This window comes from Trichechus manatus, unplaced genomic scaffold, assembly GCF_000243295.1.
Source record: "Trichechus manatus latirostris isolate Lorelei unplaced genomic scaffold, TriManLat1.0 scaffold00093, whole genome shotgun sequence".
Taxonomy (NCBI): Eukaryota; Metazoa; Chordata; class Mammalia; order Sirenia; family Trichechidae; genus Trichechus; species Trichechus manatus.
Window position 1 is genome coordinate 1150078 of NW_004444029.1, and position 22993 is coordinate 1173070.

The 22993-nt window shown below is 45.3% G+C and overlaps 1 protein-coding gene across 1 annotated transcript in view; it reads right to left on the reverse strand.

Annotated features, from left to right (window-relative positions):
* Positions 1-22993, reverse strand: part of CNTNAP2 (contactin associated protein 2) — a 1280693-nt gene that overhangs the window by 183210 nt on the left and 1074490 nt on the right. The window contains exon 15 of the mRNA XM_023736915.1: positions 22723-22893. Within this exon, the coding sequence (XP_023592683.1) occupies positions 22723-22893 (171 nt within the window). The remainder of the gene's footprint in view (positions 1-22722; positions 22894-22993) is intronic.

A 22993-nucleotide genomic window follows, 5' to 3' on the forward strand; every position in this document is an offset into this window, starting at 1 on the left:
GAAAAGGGAGATGTTAAGAGAGATGTGAAGAAGGCAGTATCTCAGCATCGGAGTGTGAGGGTGACAGAGACCATGGCTGAAGACAGCTGGGTCATACTTTCATCTGAGTCACCTAAAACAATGAAGATGGCCGTCACACCCAGCTGCAGAAGATGGACAGCACCAGGGGCAGTACCAGGGAGAGAACCAAGGAGAGAACCATGGGCAGAACCGTGGACAGAACCAAGGATAGAACAGTGGACAGAACCAAGGATAGAACCATGGGCAGAACCATGGACAGAACCATAGAAAGACCCACAGACAGAACCATAGACAGACCCATGGAAGAACACAGAACCTCAGACAGAACCATGGGCAGAACCATGGACGGAACCATAGACAGAACCGTGGATGGAACCATGGACAGAACCATGTACGAAACCATGGACAGAACATGGACAGAACCATGGGAGAATCATGGACAGACCCATGGAAAGAACCATGGACGGATTCATTGGAGAACCATGGACAGGGCTCGGCATTTCTTCCTCCTTTCAAGCATCACCCCCTCAGGTGGCACCATCTGCTCTCCTTCTAACTCATCATAACTTTTCTCAGCTAAAGCACTCCTGGCTGAGTGATCCATTTATCAGCTGACCAGAAAAGCAGGATTTGTGGCTCTGATTTCCCCCAGCAGGCAAGGTAACATTTAGACAACAGACCTAAAGCATCAGTTGGGAAGCTGTGGTCATTCAATGGAGAATAGGTGATGAGAAAAGACAAAGGAAGGGGCACATAGTGGGCATGCTGAGAAGACCAGAGAACCCTGCTGAAGTTCTGATAATGATTTGTTCCCTCAATTGTAAGATGAAGTTCAAGGACTGGACGTTTGCAAAGGGCTCTTTGTACAAGATTTCATTTGACCCAACAATTAAGCTGGTGATTGGCAGAACAGATACTTCAGCCTCAACAGTGGAGAGTGTTGCAGTTTCTTTCTTTTTTTTTTTTCCTGAAAGAAGGACTAAGTGTCCATCAGGAGACAAAAGAAGTTAGCTAACAAGAGAAGGTCATAGAAGAGGCAGGCTGGCTGGACACAGGACACTGTGGAGGCCAGAGAGATGAGGAAAGGGAGAATGAGGCAGAGGCAGCCCCTGCCTAGGCCAGCTGAGCCCTGGACTCTGGATGCTATCCCCTCTCACCTTCTCAAGGACATCCCTGTCTCTTCCACAGCATCAGTGCTTCGTTCTCTACGGGTTGTTCCACATAAACACACAATCTTTGCAAGCATCCCCACTGCACAGCTCTTCTCTCCATCTTATTTACCCACCAGTTACTGCCCATTTCTTTGTTCCCATTTGTAGCCAAATTCCTTGAAGGAGCTGCCTATCTCTCTGTGTCCATGTCTTGTCCTCCGTTTAATCCCATAGAGTTTAGCTTCCTCCCTCACCACACTGAGGAACTGTTCCTGCCCCAGGGCTTCACACTTGCTGGTTCCTTTACCCAATAACCCTGTGGCTGCTCCGTGACCTCTCTGCTCACCAGCCATCATACCTGTAATCCCTTCCCTAAACATCCACATTAAATAGCAAACCTCGTTCTCAGGTGCCTCTCTCCCTTTAAGCTGCTCTTTTGGATCTACATATGACACAATATACGTGTGCTCCTGGCCCCACTAAGTAAGTAGAGGCGTCTTCTGTTTTGTTCATGTCATATCCTCAGCACCCAGAACCATGCCTTTCTCAGAGTAGGCACCAACAATATAGGAATGAATGAATGAAAGAATGGACGAATGAAAGAGTGTATAGGGGGCCAGACAGTTACAATACAGATACTCTGAAAAGAGGAATCCACTAAATTTCCTAAGGCAAGCCACAATTCAGGGCATTGGCATGTATAAGGGGTGCCATCTTGTATTCCATGGGCATCTTTCCTAAGGGCACAGAGCAACTCCCTGAATATTTTCTCTGTTTAGGACCACGACACGTTAGTTATGTCTGTTCAAAAACTAACTTTGCTAAACATTGTTCCCAAATTTGTAATGTTTAAGGAACCATGGTGTCTTAGTCATCTAGTGCTGCTATAACAGAAATACCATAAGTGGATGGCTTTAACAAAGAGAAATTTATTCTCTCACAGTCTAGGAGGCTAGAAATCTGAATTCGGGATGCCAGCTCCAGGGGAAGGCTTTCTCTCTCTGTCAGCTCTGGGACAAGGGCCTTGTCACCAATCTTCCCCTGGTCAGGAGCTTCTCAGGTGTTGGGACCCTGGGTCCAAAGGAATTGCTCTGCTCCCGGTGCTGTTTTCTTGGTAGTATGAGGTCCTCATGTCTTTCTGCTCGCTTCTTCTCTCTCTTTTTCTTTTTTTTTTGGGTAGCACAAACAGTTTTATTGGCTGATTTTCAGAAGTAGACGAGGATTATGGAGAGATAACCCCAAATATGTCTACTGTAGTTAACTCCTTGCCCAACGCTTCTTCTCTCTTTTATATTTCAAAAGAGATTGATTTAAGACACAACCTAATCTTTGTAGATTGAGCCCTGCCTAGTTAACATAACTGCCTCTAATCCCACCTCATTAACATCATAGAGGTAGAATTTACAACACATAGGAAAATCACATCAGGTGACAAAATCGTGGACAATCACACAATACTGGGAATCATGGCCTAGCCAAGTTGACACACATTTTGGGGGGACCCAATTCAACCCATGTCACATAGATTTCCCAAAGCACACTTGGCAGTGGAGCCAGAAGCAGGAGTGTCTCCCATTGCTGTTTCACTCTGCTCTTAGGAACAAGGACCTTGGATGAGAGTCATGTTTCTTGAATTTTGGTCTGTGTGAGAAACTGCTAATGGCTCATGAGTACAGTGCGTATTCCCAGGCTCCTCTCCCAGAAAGTCTGATCCTGTAAGTCTGGAATGGGGCCTTGGAGTCTGCTTTTCTGATGTCAGGTGATTCTGATGCAAGTGATCTTGGAATCCTACCTTAAGAACACCAGGGACTGTCAAGTTTCCATTAAGAAAGTAGTAGGATCCCAGGAATCCTTTGCTTCTTTGTCATCAAGAGAAAGATTCACAGCAGAAACAGCCACTCCAGCTTAGAAGCATGTGATTGAACTCAACAGCTATAAGACGGAAAGACTTCAGAGAGCAGAGTTCTCCCTCCAACCTCACCCTGTGCCTAGATGAGGAGTCGAGGCTATGGGAAGTAGAATCCAGTAGCAGCTGAGTGCAGAGCTTTTGCTTTCCTGTCCATATCATGCTGCCTTTCATGTGGTGAAGGAAAAAAAAACCTGTTTCTGTTTTATTACAGTCTCAGTTTGTGAATGTAGAGATTTTTAGAGCCAAATATGCACATTCACACCAGAAAACTTGGTGTTAAACACATCTGAAAGTGAACATTAGCAACGAAAATTTATTTGAAGCCTCTAGGAAATTCTCCAAGGAAATGCCTGGAGTTTAAAAATCAATCATGTGAACTCATTTTAAAATCTCTGGTATCTTGATAACCTCTGGAGTATGAGGAGTATTTCCCTTTATGTATCTTGGCCTTTAAGCTTTTTATTATGGTTAAAAAAATATAACTTCACAAACAAAGGCGTCTGCAGAGATACGGAAGCAGAAGGGAGCTGCCATCGGCCAAGAAGAATCCAAGTGCTGTCTTTCAAATGCAGAGCTTTCTAATTTTAGTTTTCTTTATGCATTTAGCCACCTTCTGAGAATAACTTCTTGAATATTAATGGATCTATATGATTTAAAAGGAAAAAAACAGATTTTTTTTTTTTTTTTCCAAAATGATATGAAGATTGAAGGAGTCCCTGGGTGGTCAAATGGTGAAGCACTTGACCACTAGCCAGAAGGTTGGTGGTTTGAGTCCACTCAGAGGTGCCTTGGAAGACAGGCCTGGAGATCTCCTTCTGAAAGGTGACATCCTTGAAAACCCTATGGACCAGTTCTACTCTGCACACATGGGGTCGTCATGAATTGGAATCGACTTGATGACAACTAACAACAATGACATGAGGGTTGATATACCTTCTGTCTCGAGAATGGGCGTATAATTAGGTTTTAAATGGCCTCACATTGGAGGTAAGGAGAGAGGTGCATGCTGGGCAGAGCACTCAGGTTGGGAGGATAGCTGCAGAGAGTCCCACATATGACTTGGGGATAGGGCATGTCTGATAAGGGAATGTGGAAGCTGCATTAGAGGAGCTGTGAACCTTGACGTCCAGGGTCCCCAGAGATGGTGGAGATGAGGGCTGAGGGGTGGGTGGCCAAGAAGCTTTTACCCTCACTGAGCTCTGGTTGGAGGGCCGATGAGGAAAACTCATTGCAGGAAATGCACTTTGGTAGAGGATGGGGTGGTGGTGGGGCTTTGTGGGGGTGGCTTCAGGTGACATGGGAGAGCAGGTTCATTGAGTGCATGGTTTTGGAGAGTTCAAGAAGAAAGGATCATAATTTGAGGTCTAAAGGAGAGAAATTCATCAGAGGCTGGAACAGCACAGATTTGAAAAAGCCAACTGGTGTTAACATGGACTAAGCTGAAGTTTACCAGCTGACAGTATATCCGTCAACTGATTTTCACCCACAGATGCTGATATTACTGATTACTGATATGACAACTTGTGAGCAGCGAAGTAATAAATGAGCCATAGGGTTACTGGGTAAAGGGAACTGCCTCATATGTATGCAAAAGCTGGACAATGAAACAGGAAGACAGAAGAATGGATGCATTCGAACTGTGGTGATGGTGAAGAGTATTGAATATACCGTGGACCACCAGAAAAACAAACAAATCCGCCTTAGAAGAAATACAACCAGAATGCTCCTTAGAAGTGAGGATGGCAAGACTTTGTCTTGCTTACTTTGGACACATCATCAGAAATGACCAATTGATAGAAAAGGACATCATGTAAGTGGTAACTCTGGTGAAGTGTAAGACAGTACACAGTACTGGGGAAGCCAGCACAACTTGTACAAGGAAACGTCATGGAAGCTCCATAGACACATCCAAACTTCCTGAAGGACTGAATTGCTGGGTGGAGGGCTGTGGGGACCATGGTCTCAGGGAACATCTAGCTCAATTGGCATAAGACAGTTTATAAAGAAAATGTTCTACATTCTACCTTGGTGAGTAGCATCTGGGGTCTTAAAAGCCTGTGAGCAGCCATCTAAGATACTCCACTGGTCTCACCCCTCTGGGAGCAAAGGAGAATGAAGAGAACAGGATAAAAGGAAAAGATTAGTCCAGAGGACTAATGGACCACAGCTACCAAGGCCTCCACCAGACTGAGTCCAACACAGCTAGATGGTGACTGGCTACCACCACTGACTGCTCTGACCGGGATCACAACAGAGGGTTCTGGACAGACCTGGAGAAGGATGTAGAACAAAATTTTAACACACAAAAAAAGCCCAGATTTCCTGGCCTGACAGACACTGGAGAAACCCCAAGAGTATGACCCCCGGACACCCGTTTAGCTCAGTGGTGAAGTCACTCCTGAGGTTCACCATTCAGCCGGGGATTAGACAGCACCATAAAATGAAACAGGACTAATGAGGCACAGCAGTCCAGGGAAAGGACTAGAAGGCAGGAGGGGACAGGAAAGCTGGTGATAGGGAACCCAAGGTTGAGTAAGGACAGCATTGACATGTAGTGGGGTTGTTAACCATTGTCATAGGGCAACATGTGTACTAACTGTTTAATGAGAAACTATTTTGTTCTGTAAAACTTCATCTAAAGTGAGAATCGCAGCACAACTGGAAGAATGTAATTGATGTCACTGAACTGTGCATGTAGAAATTTTTGAAACGATGTATCTTTGGCTATATATATTTTCACCAAAAAAAAAAAAAAAATGTCCTCCAAGGTCGAGAAGGGAGAGTGTTGACATGTCATGGGGTTGTTAACCAATGTCATAAAACAATATGTGTACTGACTGTTTAATGAGAAACTATTTGTTCTGTAAACCTTCACGTAAAGTACAATAAAAAAAAATTTAAAAAAAAGAAAGAAAAGGACGTCATGGTTGGTAAAGCGGCTGCTCATCGACACCCTCAGTGAGGTAGACTGACACAATAGCTGCAACAATGGGCTAAAAATACCAACGATTGTGAAGATGGAGCAGGACTGGGCAACGTTCTGTTCTGTTGTACGTAAGGTCACCGTGAGTCAGAGCTGACTGGACGACAATTAACAGCAGCAACGACAGGAAACTGAGGGGACGTAACCACCCTGGGGCCCCAGATAACCACCCGATCGGTCAACAGAGCTGTGTCACATTTTATATTCTGTAGGCTGGACTACGAAAACAATAGCTACTTTGTTTTCTAAATAAATATAAGATTTTGCTTTTTCAAATTGTACATGTCCTCTCAGAGACTCTGGTATTGTCCTTGCCCCCAGTTGGAAAAGGAGTTATAAAAAATTGACATGGAACATGTTTCTAATATATTTTTACACAAAAAAAATAGGTTACAAAACAGTATGTACCATCTGATTTCATTTTTTGTAAAAATTCCCTATGAAAATGCAGAGAAAAATGTTTGGAAATGCATGCACCAAAACGGCGCCATTAACCATCTGGGTGTACGGGCTCACAGCTGATTTTTGCTGTTGTTTTCTTCTTTTTGCTTCTCCGTATTTTAAAACCGTTCAACAAGAAAGAAACATTACTTGTATTAATTTTAAAAATTTCTAATCTGGTAATTTCCATTTTCTTTTGCAAAGGTTGGTGACACTTTAAACAACTCTATTCCATAATTTCAACAAATACTTAATCAGAGAGATTAGTTAATCAAAATGCAGGGAAGGGGATTGCATTTAAATACAGAAAATCAGAGGGAATTTAAAACTGGATAGAAACAGTCCTCCCCAACTCCTTCCAGCTTTTATTTTTTCCTTTTTTTAAATTGCTGTGATTTAAGTGAAAGTTTACAATTCAAGTTATTCTCTCATACGAAAATTTATACACACATTGTTACGTGACCCTAGTTGCTCTCCCTATAATGTGACAACATACTCCTCCTTTCCACCCTGGAGTTCCCACGTCCATTCCACCAGCTCCTGTTCCTTTCTGCCTTCTCATCTGCCCTCTGGATAGGAGCTGCTCATTTAGTTTCATGTATCTACTTGAGCTAAGAAGCATACTCTTTTTGAGTATGATTTTATGTCCCATAGTCCAGTCTAATCTTTGTCTGAAGAATTGGCCTCAGGAATGGTTTTAGTTTTGAGCTAACAGAGAGTCCAGGGGCATGTCTTCTGAGGTCCCTCCAGTCTCAGTCAAACCATTAAGTCTGGTCTTTTTAATAGAATTTGAGTCTGCACCCCACCTTTCTCCTGCTCCATCTGGGACTCTCTGTTGTGTTCCCTGTCAGGGTGATCATTGTTGGTAGCCAGGCAACATCTAGTTCTTCTGGTCTCAGGCTGATGGAGTCTCTGGCTTATGTGGCCCTTTCTGTCTCTTGGGCTAATACTTTCCTTGTGTCTTTGGTGTTCTCCATTCTCCCTTACTCCAGGTGGTTGGGACCAATTGATGCATCTTAGATGGCCTCGCTCTAGCTTTTAAGACCCCAGACGTCACTCACCAAAGTAGAATGCAGAACCTTTTCTTAGTCAACTTTGTTATGCCAATTGACCTAGATGTCCCCTGAAAGCATGGTCCCCAGACCCCTGCCCCTGTTACTCTGTCCCTTGAAGTGTTTGGTTGTACTCAGGAAACTTCTTAGCTTTGGTTTAGTCCAGTTGTGCTGACTTCCCCCGTAGTGTGTGCTGTCCTTCTCTTCACCTATCTAGTTGGTGAATACCCCTCTCCCTCCCTCCCCAAGCCCTTCCAGTTTTTAGATACCTCGGTTAATAACAAACAAACAAACAAAAAAGGAGTGGTCAAACACGAAATAATTTTGAACAAGATGCCATTTTTTTCTATGAAAAATGGCTGAAGATGACAGCACGCTACTTTACAAAGTGAGGACCTCCCAGGTCTGAGGGGCCAGCACGTTCCTGTTATTACAGCAGTGTACGCGGAAGTCAGGCGGGAGGATGAGCGTGATCCAGGGTTGTAATTACATCTGACAGACACACACTGCTTCTATTAGTCATTGGCTCTGGTTGCACTTCCCACAAAGGCCCAGCAGAACACAAACCATCAGCACTCTTCCGAGGAGCCATTGGGCATTCATATCAGCTCTCATTATAGGAGTCAAATTCAGAGACGCAGATAAACCAAACTTGATCACGTTCACATCATCAGCAGAGGCAAGTGGAATGAGGAAAGTTCTAACAGACTTTGGGTCCAGCTAGCTTTCCTTTGTCAAACTCTTCCCAAAGACCTGTGGGTGGTCATTTCTTTAACGAAAAGGTGTCTTTAACTGGTCCTGGCCAATGCACCTCATGGGCAGCCACCACCTGTCTGTCAGCGGAAGCTTGTGTGCTGCTATGATGCTGAACAGGTTTCAGGGGAGCTTCCAGGCTAAGATGGACTAGAAAGAACGGCCTGGTGATCTACTTCTGAAAATCAGCCAATGAAAACTTTATGGATCGTAACGGTCTGATCCTCAGCCAGTCATGGGGATGGCGTAGGACTGGGCAGTTTCGTTCCACTGTGCATGGGATCACCATGGGTCAGGGCCAACTGGATGGCAGCTAACAACAACAACCACAACCACAACCGCAAGCACAACAGCTGGTCCCTGGGATCCAGCCACATCACTCCCAGTTCTGCAAATGCTCCTCCTCCTCCACATGCCTTTGCCGGTGCTGCTTCCTCACTGGGAAAAGGCTATTATCCCACCTTTGTTTGCTTGTCTCCCTTGGTGCAAACAAAATGCTGCATCTTCTGGAAGCCTGCCTCCATTTCTCTAGGGAAGGTTGACAGCTTACTCTCTTTCGTGGCCATAGTGCCTGTGGCAGAGACGGCTAACTGGTCATGAGAAGTTTATTTCCCCCTCTCCATAGTTAGCCCTGCAAACCAGCGATGCAGCCAGGAACAACATCTCCCAGTCTCCATCACGGGGTAGAGCCACAGGACCAGTCTGTGACTAGCTCTGCCCAGTGCAAGGACAGCAAAGCCACAGGTGTCACTCTGGGCCAGTGTGGTCAAGAAGAGAGACTGCTTCTTCACCAGCCTTTCCCTGTCAGCCAACTGGGGAGACGGTGGAGCCACAAAAGGAGCCTGGATCCCCAAGTCACTGTGTGGAAGGTCCTCATGGACCAGAAGCATTTTAGGCTGTTACATAGCTGCTGAATCCTGGGGTTTTATTGGTACAGCAGCTTGTCGTGCCTCAACTAATATATCTCATTCTTAAATCTCTTATGGCCTTATCACATTTATTAATTTATTTATAAGATTAAAAAATGATAGAGGGATCTTCCCCATCAGAACACTGAGATTCAGAAGGGATGAGTTGTATTGTACTGGTCACCTTCTATTTCCAGTCCCCACTCTATGCCAGAATATCATAATATTTAAGACATATATAGGTTGCAAGAATACATTTGGAATGAATTAATTGGAATTTTGTGATTCACAGAACTATGAGACTTTAGAACAAAGAGGAGTGGCTGGGAGCCAGGTGGGCGCCCTTAGACCAGTACTGCCCCAACACCAGCAAGCTGAGGCCTCAAAGACAGGGGAGGAAGGACTGCACTTTAAATGTCATAAAGGCAAACACAAGCTCTCCTTATACAGAAGTTTGCCAAGGACAAGCTCCACATTCAGAAACATGGAAAGAAATTCCCCTTTTCTTCAACATTTCTCATCTGTACTGAGGGATCTCCAGAACCCAGAGCTCAAAGATGAAGCTGGCACACGCCAGTTGAGTTTTCAGCCATGCTCTGGAACAAAACAAGCTCTTTATGGTTAGCCATGGAATACGGGTGCCATTTACAAAGTGTGTCTACAGAAAATACATTCCAGGTTCCGAACAACTGGCTCAGAAACTTCTGGAGCACAGTCCATTTGTAAATCAGGACGTACCTACATTTGGAATGAACGAATAAAAAGGTAAAACATAAATATGATGAAGAGAAACAAGCCTTTCTTTTCTGGATGTATTTCAGAAGAATTTATTTCAGCTATAACCCTAGTCCTATATTAGATTTCACATAAGCCTTTATGCTTCTCCTCAAAGTTCCTATCTTGATTGCTATGAAAAATTACCCTGTAATTCAAGAAAAATGTGTCTTTAAAAAAGAGAACTCCCTGAATTCTTCACTTGTAGAGCACGTATTTCTAAGCTTTCCAAGGTCTGTCCAATTATAGTTTTTCGTGTAGGTGTTTTTCTGGTGGCTCATAAAGACCTAGTGTTGTTCACTCACTGCGGAATTTGGCCCTTGAAATACTCCTTGGTCTTGAGCAACTTCGAGTAATCTCTCCGGGTCACTCACTGTATGTAAAGGAAGCCCTGCTCTCTGACTTACTTATCTTTTTTAAAAACCTGCATTGAATTAGTTGGTCCCAAGTGTCATCCTTAGTGGAATCCGTTCAACAGCATTAGTAACACACTAGCTGACTATGGCGCCAACTCTTCCTTCTTAAAGCATTTGTTTTTATGAAAGTGTCGAGCCCGTGGAGACACTGTTCGCTTCTAGAATGGCAGATGTAAGATCTCTTCCCTTATTATAACTTAAAATTCATATATTTATATTTCTGTTTTTCTCATGACCCTATGGGGCTTTTGTTGCATAAAGATAGCTCATTCTTTCTCCCCACCGCCCCCACAACCCCATAGACTCAGAATGCATGAATTCATGGGTCTTAGATTTCTTCTCCTCTTAGAATGCCTGTTGTCTTCCATCCAGTCAAAGGCAGGCTTATTCTAGTTGTTCTTTTTGATACTTCAACATGTCATCTTTCTGAAGGGAAAGATTTTGTCACCTACCACGAACAATAAATAATGCAGAAAACATTAGAATCAGAGTCAGATGGAAGAAAAATGGTACAGGTACACATTCCATCAGAAAATATATCTCTATGAAACTTTAGCATTTCTTTAATGTAATGACACGCAGCTTACACTCTGTTCAGACAAGCACTATGTAAAGACTTTCTCTAACAAGGATGGCTGTTATTTTCCAGGCAATGCACCCAGTTAATTGTCTTGTACAAATTTTGATATTTTAAGAAAAATGGTATGTCAGTGAAAGATTTCTGCCTTATCTATGTTTTATATTTTAAAATGAATGTGCAGTATATCTTTCTGTGGGCAGGATATTAATATGGGAGAGGGAATTCCAGGACAGGTAAGGACACAGTGGTGGTAGGAAGGTGTGGGTGGTGTCCAGGGAACATCAGTAGTTGGAGGGGGCCAAGCGCAGGGACATGGTGCTGGCGGGTGAGGGGCAGAGTTGGGATGTGGTAGAAAGGAGACTGAAAAATTAAGTTAAAGCCTTTGTGTAGTAAGGAAACTGGCCTCCAAAGAGATGTCCCCTGCACTGGGAGATAACCTCTAAACTTTTGGAATTTCCAGAGTGGTTGGAGTACCTTTATTCAAGGTGAGCCCTTCAGACCACATTTGATAGTTTATGCTAAGAAGGTAACTTGTGGTTGTGACGATACAGTGATCAGCCTGATCTCTGGGGGAGGTAGATGAAGATTGAGTTTAACCACGTGGGCAATGGTTCAATCAATCATGGCAACGTAATGAAGCCTCAGTAAAAACTCTGGACACTGAAGCTTGGGTGATTTTCCTGGGTTGGTGATACTCTGTGCGTATTGCTACACATTGATGCTGGGACGATGTCATGGATTGAACTGCGTCCCCCCAGAATATCTGCCAACTTGGCTGGGTCATGATTCCCAGTATTGTATGATTGTGTACCATTTGTAATCTGATGTGATTTCCTTATGTGTTGTAAACTCTATCACCATGGTGTAATAAGATGGATTAGTGGCAGTTATGCTGATGAGGTCTACAAGATTAGATAGTGTCTTAAGCCACTCTCTTTTGAGATATAAAAGAGAGAAGCAAGCAGAGACATATGGGGACCTCATACCACCAAGAAAGCAGAGCCAGGGGCAGAGCACATCCTTTGGACCTGAGGTTCTTGCACAGAGAAGCTCCCAGACCAAGGGAAGATTGATGACATGAATCTTACTCCAGAGCTCAAAAAGAAAGCATTCCCCTGGAGCTGACGCCCTGAATTTGGACTTGTAGCCTACTAGACTGAGAGAATAAACTTCTCTTTGTTAAAGCCATCCACTTTCGGTATTTCTGTTATAGCAGCACTAGATGACTAAGACAGACGGTGACATATCCTTGAGAACAACGGAAGCTTCGTATTTGGGATCCTCTCAGACCTTGTCCTATGTGTCCCTTTCTTTGGCTGGTTCCAATTTGTATCCTTTGGCTATAATAAAACCGTAATAGTAAGTACAGTGCTTTCCTGAGTTCTGTGAGTCATTCTACGATTTATGAAACCTGAGGCTGGTTTTGGGAAACCCCTGAACCTGCAGCTGGTATCAGAAGACTTGAGCAAACTTGGAAGTCTGGAGCACTGTGCCCTTGACCTTGAGTTTGGCTAATTCTGGGTAGCCTTGAATCACTTACCAAGCTTCATTGTTTGAACTTCATCTCGTAAGGAATGGAGTTCCACAACAAGATCTGTAAATATCTGGGATCTTGGGGGACGATAAGTGTCAGCAGAGGGGGGCTTGAGGGAGGGGACAAATTATGAGGCTGTTCCAATCAAGAATATAGGACATTTCAATAAGAGAAGCCATTGTGGGAGATAAGGAGGGAAGGAGAGAAACTTGATTGACAGGAATGCATTACATTTGCATCTGTGCTCCATCCACCTTTCTGATACTAGTTTGAATTGATGCTATTTCTGGAATTGTTTTGATTTGATGACTTAGAGGAGGAATCACATTTCTCTCTATCTTGCTGTCTCTATGATTTTGAGCTTTCTACCTGGATAATGAGGAAGAGGTGATGGCAATAACTAGGATGGGGAGGAGAGAGGAGGCGGCTTTTGGGTGATGATGGAGTTAAGTTTTGACATGCTGAGCTTCAGGTACGTGTGGGCCACTGTGATGGATCTTTAATTAGAATTGACAACTCAAAACCCATTGCCATTGAGTTGATTCCAACTCATAGTGACCCTAGAGGACAGAGCAGAACTGCCCCATAGGGTTTCCAAGAAGTGCCCGGTGACTTCGAACTGCCGACCTTTTGGTTAGCAGCCGAACTCTTAACCACTACGCCACTAGTGAGCAATATTTTTAGGAGAGCACCTGATTACTTTTAGTTGAAGCATGTGTGCAGTTGAAATTACGTGAAGCAGATGTCATTTGTTCTAAATCAGCCCTCCTCCCATCATCTGTAGGAGAAGGGAGAGCCATGGCATGAAAAAGTTAGATGCTCTTAATTATGAGTTCGTGCAGGATGGCAGGTGGACAGCAGCACTTGGCGCTGATGGTCTCGGACAGGTTTCTAGAGCGGCGAGTACTGGGAGAGATTTACAGATAATCTGGCCCAAACTTCTTTTTCACAAGTGACTGATAAAGTCTTGAGAGGTTCAGAGACTTGTCTTGAGTTGGTCAGCCTAGAATCCTGGTCTCATTCTCTTCTTAAAAATCAAATGTTTTGTTAGATTTGTTGTCATTCAAGATTTGCTTACAGCAGGTTCCCCCCCACCCCCCGCCATTTCTCAGTTGAGATATAATTTACATTTAAAGTGCATTTATTTACAATAAATCATGAAAACACTTCTTTAAAGTGTTAAAAAGCAAAGATGTCACTTTGAGGACTAAGATGCATCTGACCCAAGCCAGGGTATTTTTAATCGCCTCATATGCATGTGGAAGTTGGACAATGAATAAAGAAGACCAAAGAAGAATTCATGCCTTTCAGTTGTGGTGTTGGTGAAGAATATTGAATATACCATGGATTGCCAAAAGAATGAACAAATCTATCTTGGAAGAAGTACAACCAGAATGCTCATTAGAAGCAAGGATGGAATTATCTTAGGTGAAGGGAAGGACAGCACACACTACAGGGGAAGTCAGCACAACTGGACTAAACCAAAGCTAAGAAGCTTCCTGAATACAATCAAACACTTTGAAGGACAGAGTAGCAGGGGTAGGGTTCTGGGGACCATGCTTTCAGGGGACATCTAGGTCAACTGGCATAACAAAGCTTATTAAGAAAATGTTCTGCATCCTACTTTGGTGAGTGGCATCTGGGGTCTTAAAAGTTTGCATCAATTGGTCCCAACCACCTGGAGTAAAGGAGAATGATGAACACCAAAGACACAAGGAAAAGTATTAGCCCAAGAGACAGAAACAGCCACAAAACCAGAGACTTCATCAGCCTGAGACCAGAAGAACTAGATTGTGCCGGCTACCACCAATGATCGCCCTGACAGGGAACACAACAGAGAGTCCCGGATGGAGCAGGAGAAAGGTGGGGTGCAGAACTCAAATTCTAGTAAGAAGAACAGACTTAATGGTCTGACTGAGACTGGAGGAACCCCGGAAAGCATGGCCCCTGGATTTTCTACCAGCCCAGAACTAAAACAATTTCCAAGGCCAACTCTTCAGACAGGGATTGGACTGGACGGTGGGACATAAAGTGATACTCGTGAGGAGTGTGCCTCTTAGCTCAAGTAGATACAAGAGACTAAATGGGCAGCTTCTGTCCAGAGGGTAGCTGGGAAGGCAGAGAGGGTTAGCAGCTGGTTGAATGGACACGGGGAATCAGGGGTGGAAAGGAGGAGTGTGCTGTCGCAGTATGGGGAGAACAATTAGGGTCACATAACAATGTCTGTATAAATTTTTGTATAGGAAAAAATAAAAAAGAAGCAAGGATGGTGAAACTACATCTCACATACTTTGGACATGTTGTCAGGAGGGATCAGTCCCTGGAGAAGGACATCATGCTTGGTAAAGTAGAGGGTCAGTGAAAAAGAGGAAGACCCTCAACGAGATGGATTGACACAGTGGTTGCAACAATGGGCTCAAGGATAACTATAATTGTGAGAATGGTGCAGGACCGGGCAGTATTTCATTCTGTTGTACATAGGGTTGCTAGGAGTCAGAACTGACTCGACAACACCTAACAACAAAAACAACATGAAAACACAGCTGGATAAATTTTTACCTATGGAATCACTCCTTAGATTGGGATAGAAAACATTTCCACCACCCCAGCAGGTTCCTTTGTGCCCTCTCTCAGTCAATGCCCCTAGCCCCAGGGGCAATCACTGTTCTGACTTCTATCCCTACAGATGACTTTCGTTCATTCTTGAATGTAACAGAAGTGGAGTCAGTATGGACTGTGATGGATGTACAATGTAGTCTGGGAGAGAATCCTGCCTCTCGATGTTTACTTTCTTTTTATTGTTTGAAATGTCTCTAATTTGACTATGTAAATAAGATGGGGGGTAATTGGGAAATTCTAAGGACACCAGGCCTGGAGAGAGCTCTTGGGGAGCCTATGCCCCAGATGGCCCTGATTTCCAGAGCAGAGCTGAGTCCCAGAGGAAGGGTGAGCTGTCTCTCTGGGTGTGGCTAGAAGGATCCTGCCCTTGAGTTCTCAGAGTCTGGGATCTGAGCCAGAGGTGAAGGACCTGCTACCAAGGGCGTGTAACTTCAGGAGGCAGCATCTACTGTTATGGATTGAATTGTGTCCCCCAAAATTATGAGTTGGAGTCCTAACCTATACCTGCAGATGTGATCTTGTTTGGAAATAGGGGTTTCTTTGTTATGTTAATGAGGCCTATCAGTGTAGGAAGGAACCCTGGTAGCGCAGTGGTTTAGCACTGAGTTGCTAACCAAAAAGTTGAACCCACTAGCCACCTTGTGGGAGACAGATGTGGCAGTTCGCTTCCATAGAGATTACAGCCTTGCAAGCCCTATGGGGGCTCTTCTATTCTGTCTTATAGGGTGACTATCGTCGGAATCAACTCAACAGCAACCATAGAGATTACAGCCTTGGAAGCCCTGTGGGGGCTCTTCTATTCTGTCTTAAAGGGTGACTATCGTCGGAATCAACACAACAGCAACAAGTTTGTTTGCTTTTTTTTGGTTCATCAGTGTAGGGTGTGTCCTAAACCCAAGCCCTTCATTATAAGGAGCAGCACAGACACAGAGACACAGGAGCACAGATGGGCAGAGAGATGCCACGCGAGGATCGCCGAGGAACTGAGGAACGACAGGGCTGCAGAATCGGGGAGAGATGAGAATCTTCCCGCCAAGCCGACAGGAGAGAGCCTTCCCCTAGAGCGGCGTCCCGAATTCAAAGCTCTAGCCTTCTGCACTGAGAGAAAATAAACTTTTGTTCTTTAAAGCCACCCACTTGTGGTATTTGTATTACAACAGCACTCAGAAACTTACACACCACCTCACACCAGCAGGTGCAAGCAGAGCCAGCTGGGCGGCCTTCTAAAGTTGCCTCTGGGGTGTGGGGAGAGAAAGGCAAGGCAACAAGCTCTGTGGAGAGAAGTAACTCTCTCCGGCCAGCTTGGGAGGAATTCCCAACCACTTCTGGAAATTTCCAGAACAGTAGATAGGCCTGCAGGCAGCAGCAGTGGGTAGACCAGTAACCCCTAAGGTCATGTGGGTGATTTTCATACTCAGAGGGCCTCCTATTATGGAGTCCATCCATGCCATACCTTCAAGTAACTGTCATTTAACTTGGCAAAGAAATTTGGATGAATTTAATCTGACTTTGTTACTTCACAATTATCTATGTATTTTTCATACTTAATAAAATTCAAATAGCTAATATAATATATGTACATATTTCATCTTTAATTTGCATCTCCAAAATTTTTTTTGTCCGTAATTCTAATGGAAAAGTGTAAATCAGTAACCTAGAGAAATTAAAAAAAAAAAAACACAATAGTGTTGCTATTAAATATTCAGGTCTTTACACTTTTGAGGGAGAGGAGATAATTTTTTCTTTTCTACAGTTACGACCGAGTTAGAATCACTCTTCAGATTTCAAACCTTGAATACAAATTGAAGCCATCAATAAGCTTTCAAAGTAAGAGAAATGCAAAAATTCTTCCTAAATCTATGTTGGTAACTTCAGTTAGATTGGATAATTAAATGACAAATCTAGCTGCTAACACCTGATTTGTGTTAATAAAAAGTCATGATGTTTTTTGAAAAGTAATGCCCTAAAGGCACAACAGCCCAGTAAGTGGAATCAGACGTTCCTTGTGTACACAGTGAAGCTCTTTTGATGTAAGAAGTTGCTCTGGTTCTGAAATAGCAGAAGATAAATTGCCATTAGTTTACTTCTGATTCATCGGTTTCTATATGTTGCAGAATCTTTTCCACCATGACTTTCCTGAGCACGTGCTCTGCAGAAGGCTGTATCTTGGAAAATGAAAGTTTTTTCCTTAATACCCTTTTCTAAGATTAGTAGGACATTAGACTGCTGCCTCCACACTTTTGAGGAGATATGCCTGCTTCGGCTAAATGCAAATATTTTCCCCGAGTCCTGTTGCTATAGGAAAATGCTCACAATTTGGTCTAGATGGAAGCTTATGCTGAAGTATTACGGCCATGTCTGGGTGCTTTTCCCGATGTTTCCTACTCAGTGAACATCCCCTTCAAAATCTGTCCACTGTGCCCTCTGAAATCTCTTTTAGATTGTTAAACAAAAATGGAAACTCCATGGTCGCTCTTTATCGTCACTAAGGGCACCCTGATACACAACCACCCGCCCCGCAGCCCCTCTTCCCAGCGCCCATAGCCTGGGGCCAGGAAGGCAGCTGGTCTACCCTTTGTCTCTCAGCACTCAGCTACAATATTGCACCAGAGCCTTCAGTCAGCAGTGTGTGCTCTTGAGACACAACCTCTCCCCTTGTTATCTGTCAATGGCTGAACCCCAGGACTGTCACCTTTGGGTCACATGTCCCTGTCCTCTCCATTCCTAGCCACCACCCTGGCCACCTCAACAGTGGTGTGGACGACCCGGCCGACACTGTGGCCTCCAGTCTCCCGACTTTCTCCCCAGCCTGGAATCCTTCTTCCCTGGCTACATCATGGATCGCAGTCCTCCTCATCTTCCACGCTGATTTCTGGTGAGACCTTGGATTCGGAAATTCCCCCAGCTGCGACTGTCCTTCCACCTGAAATGTGTTCTTTGTCTTTCATTTTGGTCACCAGCCTCTCTGTCATGGTGCTCTCCTTTGCCGTCTAGATGTTCCACGGTTCTCCACTAGACTGACACCACACTCGTTCATTTCGTGCATTCCACAGATGCTGATTCAGCACCTACCACATGCCAGGTGCTGTCTGCTCTGGAAGTACTAGCCCTGAGCTGCATTCCCAACTCCTCACTGCACTGGTGTGTGATGCAGCTATACCTTCTGACGTGTGCATGCCGTTTATGATTCTGTTATTTTCCTCTTGCCATTCTGAGCCAGAAATGGTCTTTCCTAACTTTGCCATTTATTTTGAGGCTCAGTTAAAATGATACCATCTCTGAGAAAACTCTTTTCTTCTTGAAGCCTGCTGCAATACTCCCTGCAGCTTCGAGAATCTCAGTCAGTAGAAAGGAAGTTAAGGCTCTGAAGGGTATCATCAACTCTCAGGTCTTACATCTTTATAGATGCTAAGATTGTTGTTGTCAATTGCCCTGGCATCTGCCAACTCATGGAAACCCCATGCACAACAGAAGGAAATGCTGCTCAGTCCTGCTCTGTCCCCATGATCGGCTGCAGATTGGACTGTTCTGATCCATAGGGTTTTCACTGGCTGATTTTTTGGAAGTAGATTGTCAGGCTTTTCTTCCTAGTCTTTCTTAGTCTGGAAGCTCTGCTGAAACCTGTTCAGCATCATAGCAACATGTAAACCTCCACGGACGGATGGGTGGTAGTTGCACAGGAGATGAACTGACCAGGAACTGAACCTGGGTCTCTTGTGTGGAAGGTGACAGAGACACTCAAACTCAAAATATCCAAAATGGAGTTTATATTTTGCCTCCAAATGCCATACTCCCTCTTGAAGGTGCCTCATCCATACAACAAAACCAGAGATATTAAATGCATTCCAGGATCCTTTTTTTCCTCTTTGTCTTTCAAGCATTTTATTTTACCTATTTATTGTACTTTAGATGAAGATTTACAGAACAAACTAGCTTCTCATTAAACAATTAGTACACATACTGTTTTGTGACATTGGTTACCAACCTCACAACAAGTCAACACTCTCCCCTTCTTGACCTTGGGTTCCCTATTACCAGCTTTCCTGTCCCCTCTTGCCTTCTCGTCCTTGCCTCTGGGCTGGTATGCCCATTTAGTCTTGTTTTGTGTTATGGGTCTGTCTAATCTTTGACTGAAGGGTGAACCTCAGAAGTGACTTCAGTACTGAGTTCTAACAGTGTCTGTGGGCCATACTCTTGGGGTTTCTCCAGTTTCTGTCAGACCAGTAAGTCTGGTCTTTTTTGTGTGTGTGTGTGTGAGTTAGAATTTTGTTCTACGTTTTTCTCCAGCTCTGTCCAGGACCCTCTATTGCGATCCCTGTTAGAGCAGTTGGTGGTGGTAGCCAGGCACCATCCAGTTGTGCTGGACTCAGTCTGGTGGAGGCTGTGGTAGTTGTGGTCTATTAGTCCTTTGGACTAATCTTTCCCTTGTGTCTTTGGTTTTCTTCATTCTCCCTTGCTCCAAGTGGGTTGGGACCAATTGATGCATCTTAGATGGTTGCTCACCAGCTTTTAAGACCCCAGATGCTACTCACCAAAGTAGAATGTAGAACATTTTCTTTATAAACTATGTTATGCCAACTGAGCTGGATGTCGCCTGAGACCATGGTCCCCACAGCCCTCAGCCCAGTAATTCAATCCCTCAGGGAGTTTGGATGTGTCTATGGAGCTTCCATGACCTTGCCTTGGTCAAGTTGTGCTGGGTTCTCCAGTGTTGTGTACTGTCTTACCCTTCACCAAAGTTACCATTTATCTATTGTCTATTTAGTGTTTTTCCATCCCCACTCCTCCTCCCATTCCAGGATCTTCCTCCCACGCAACCTGCACAAATATTTTATTAAAACCTGTGGAATCTGTTTCTTCAGGATTTCTCGTATTTATAACCCTTCAGTGCCATCTCCTCTTTCAATTCCTGTCCCACTATCTTAATAATTGTTGAGAATCTTGGCTTCTTCTCTTGCTTCCAGTCTCGTCTCTGGCGAGTACAATTCTGATCATGTTACTCCCCTGCTTGCTGTAATTTCAGGGTCACGACCACCCAGACCCTTTGCCCAGCACAGTGAGTCCCCTGACCTTGGCCTGCCTTTCTAGCTGACCTCTTCCCTAATGCATAGGCCCCTGCTGTGGCTATGGGGTTGTTCCCTCCTGGGTCCTTCATTTCAGCCCCCACACCTTCATCACGTGGCTTCCTCACCCTGAAACAAGTTTCCTTCCCTCCTTGTTTTTCCACCACCCTCTTCACATTGTTGGCTCCTGCTCTTCAGACACAAGTCAATGAAGGCATTGCAGCCCTGGGGAGCCCTCCCGGTCACCCTCTCTGCACCTCAGCCACCTATCCCTGCACGTTCTGGGGCGGTACACTTCCACGGGAAGGGCAGCAACTCTAGAACAGATGGACAACGTTTTGTTTCTGCCACTTCCTGGCGTGGGACCTCCGCCAGGCAGCTCACTGGCTCTGTGCCTCAGTTTCCTCATTTCTAAAATGGAGACGTTAGTGGTGGTACCCTCTTTAGAGGGTGGTTAGAGTGCGTGAGATGCTTTATGTACAATGCCTGGAGCAATGCCTGAGACGTGGGATCTGCATACAGGATGAGGTATTTTTATTATTATCGTAACAACTGATTCAGTTGCTGGTTTTCCAAAACAAACAGTAAGATCTTTGAGGGAAAAAATGATGCTTGATTTTACAACATGTCCTCAGCACCTTGCATGGCCCCTGGGACGTAGCAGGTACTCAGTGAACATGCACTGAACAAGGGAACTCACACATACAGGGAATAAGTGAAGTCTGGTGCTTCGTTCTGTAACATGTAAGGTCGCCACAAGTCGGAGCTGAGTAGACAGCAACTAACAACAACACAGCGTTCACAAGTTTACCGTAATTATGCTACGGGGAAGCGTGCTTCTCCCCTCGGGTTGCAACGCTGACGGGTCTCATTAGCTCGCCGCACACCTCTCCGTCCTGACAGCGGGGCACAGCGTAGTTAATGAATGGAATGTTATTATGGAAGCCGATATGTAGGTGTGAACGGTGACAAGTTCCTTTGGGATGCAGGCACAGAGAGACAGAATTTGAATTCCTACCAGAAAGGGACCAGGGGGCACAGCAGCTGAGGGGAGACGAAGCAGAGATGGTGTAAAGATTTGGCTGAAGAAATCAACTCTCCAGGCCAGTCTCCTGGCTGCTGCTGTGAGGATGATGAGGTTGGCAGAGTGACCATTGGTGTGGGGAGGAGGGGCCCAGGGTCTCCTCGCACTCTCTGCCCTGTGAGCCTTGGTGAACTGCAGATGGGACACAGGGTATGAGGGACAGCCCCACTCCTCGTCCCTTTTCTCTGGGTTCTTTATGGAAGCTGGCTTCTTGTTTACCGTGAAAAAGCTGTTCTCAAATCCAGAGGTCCGCCTCTCCCCCACTAGGCTTCTTTGAACCCCAGTGGAGAAGCTATAGGAGTCCCTGGGTGGCTCAAATGGTTAACGTGCTCAGCTGCTAACTGAAAGGTTGGAGGTTTGAGTCTACCCAGAGATGCCTCGGAAGAAAGACCTGGCTATCTACCTCCAAAAAATCAGCCACTGAAAATCTTATGGAGCACAGTTCTACTCTGTACACATGTGGGTGCCATGAGTCAGAATTGACTGGGCAGCAACTGGTATCCCCTTTTCAAATGATATCGCAGAATAAGAACTACAAACAGAGGACAGTATTCTACCAGCTACTATGGGACGCAGGTTTGGGATCATTCTGGACCAAACCCGGCACCAGAACCACTCAGACGAAAGGAACAAATGGGAGGGAGGCTCCCTGTGCTGGTGAGCAGGACTGTGCCAGGACACAGCTGCGGGGTCCCATCAGTGTCCCGAGGACTCTGGTCTGGCTGGCTCAGACCTCCTCTCTTGCTGGAGAGCCTGCTGGCATTTGCAAACGTTCACCTCCCTGGGAAGTCTGCAGGTTGTAAATTCCTAAGGCCGATTCAGGCTGGAGGATAAAAGGGTGCTGGCAAGGCAGGAATAGAGCTTGTCGGCTTCAGACACCCCTGCTTTCCACAGATGGCGACCCTGAGCCTGCGGGCCTCAGTCAAGTCCGGAGCCAAGGCCAGCTGCGCTGAGCTGAGCTGAGCGGCATCTGCCTGGGTGGTGGTGTCTGTGCCCTTGGCTGAATAAATTCAGAACTTCAGCTTTTAAAGGGTGTGTGGACCGGGGCCTCTTCCGGAGAGCTGCACTGATACAGTCTGCCGCCTGGCTCGTCTGCGTAGATGTTAATGTCTGTGACCCTCGTTACCCTTTACGCTCTTCTCTGGGCCCTGTTCCCCACCCTCAGATAGTCTTACACACTCCTGAGTCTCCTTGGAAAACAACCACAGAAAGGCACAGTTTCAACATCCATCCTCCCCCTCCTGAGTGGTGGCGTTTGGAATCTGTCTGTTCCCCTGTGGGTTGTCTGAGTGCCAGGACCCGCGCCCACTCAGGTGTACACCCCCTCCCCGCCCTTTGGGATGCCAGGGAGGGCGGATGTGGGGACCGAGTGGGCTCAGTCAGCTTGTGGGGACAAAGGTGGCTGCCGGGAGCCAGCCTGCTGCTCGTACTCACACTTCAGCTCCAGCTTGATGAAGTCTGTGTTCCCCAGGTTTTCCAGAAACACCCCACGTGGGATCAGCGTTTTGAAGTAGAAGGAAATGTCGGCGCTGGTCTCCCCTTGGAAAGTGGAGAAGTGGAGGTGGGACGACGGGTCTGGGAAGGAGGCGGCGTTCCAGTAGTTCCCTGCGTGGGAGAAAAGAACAGGGGAGTTTACACCTAGGTCATGCCAGCAACGTAAAAGTATCCATTTCTGGGATTTTGACAAATCTTTGTTGTCTGTGAG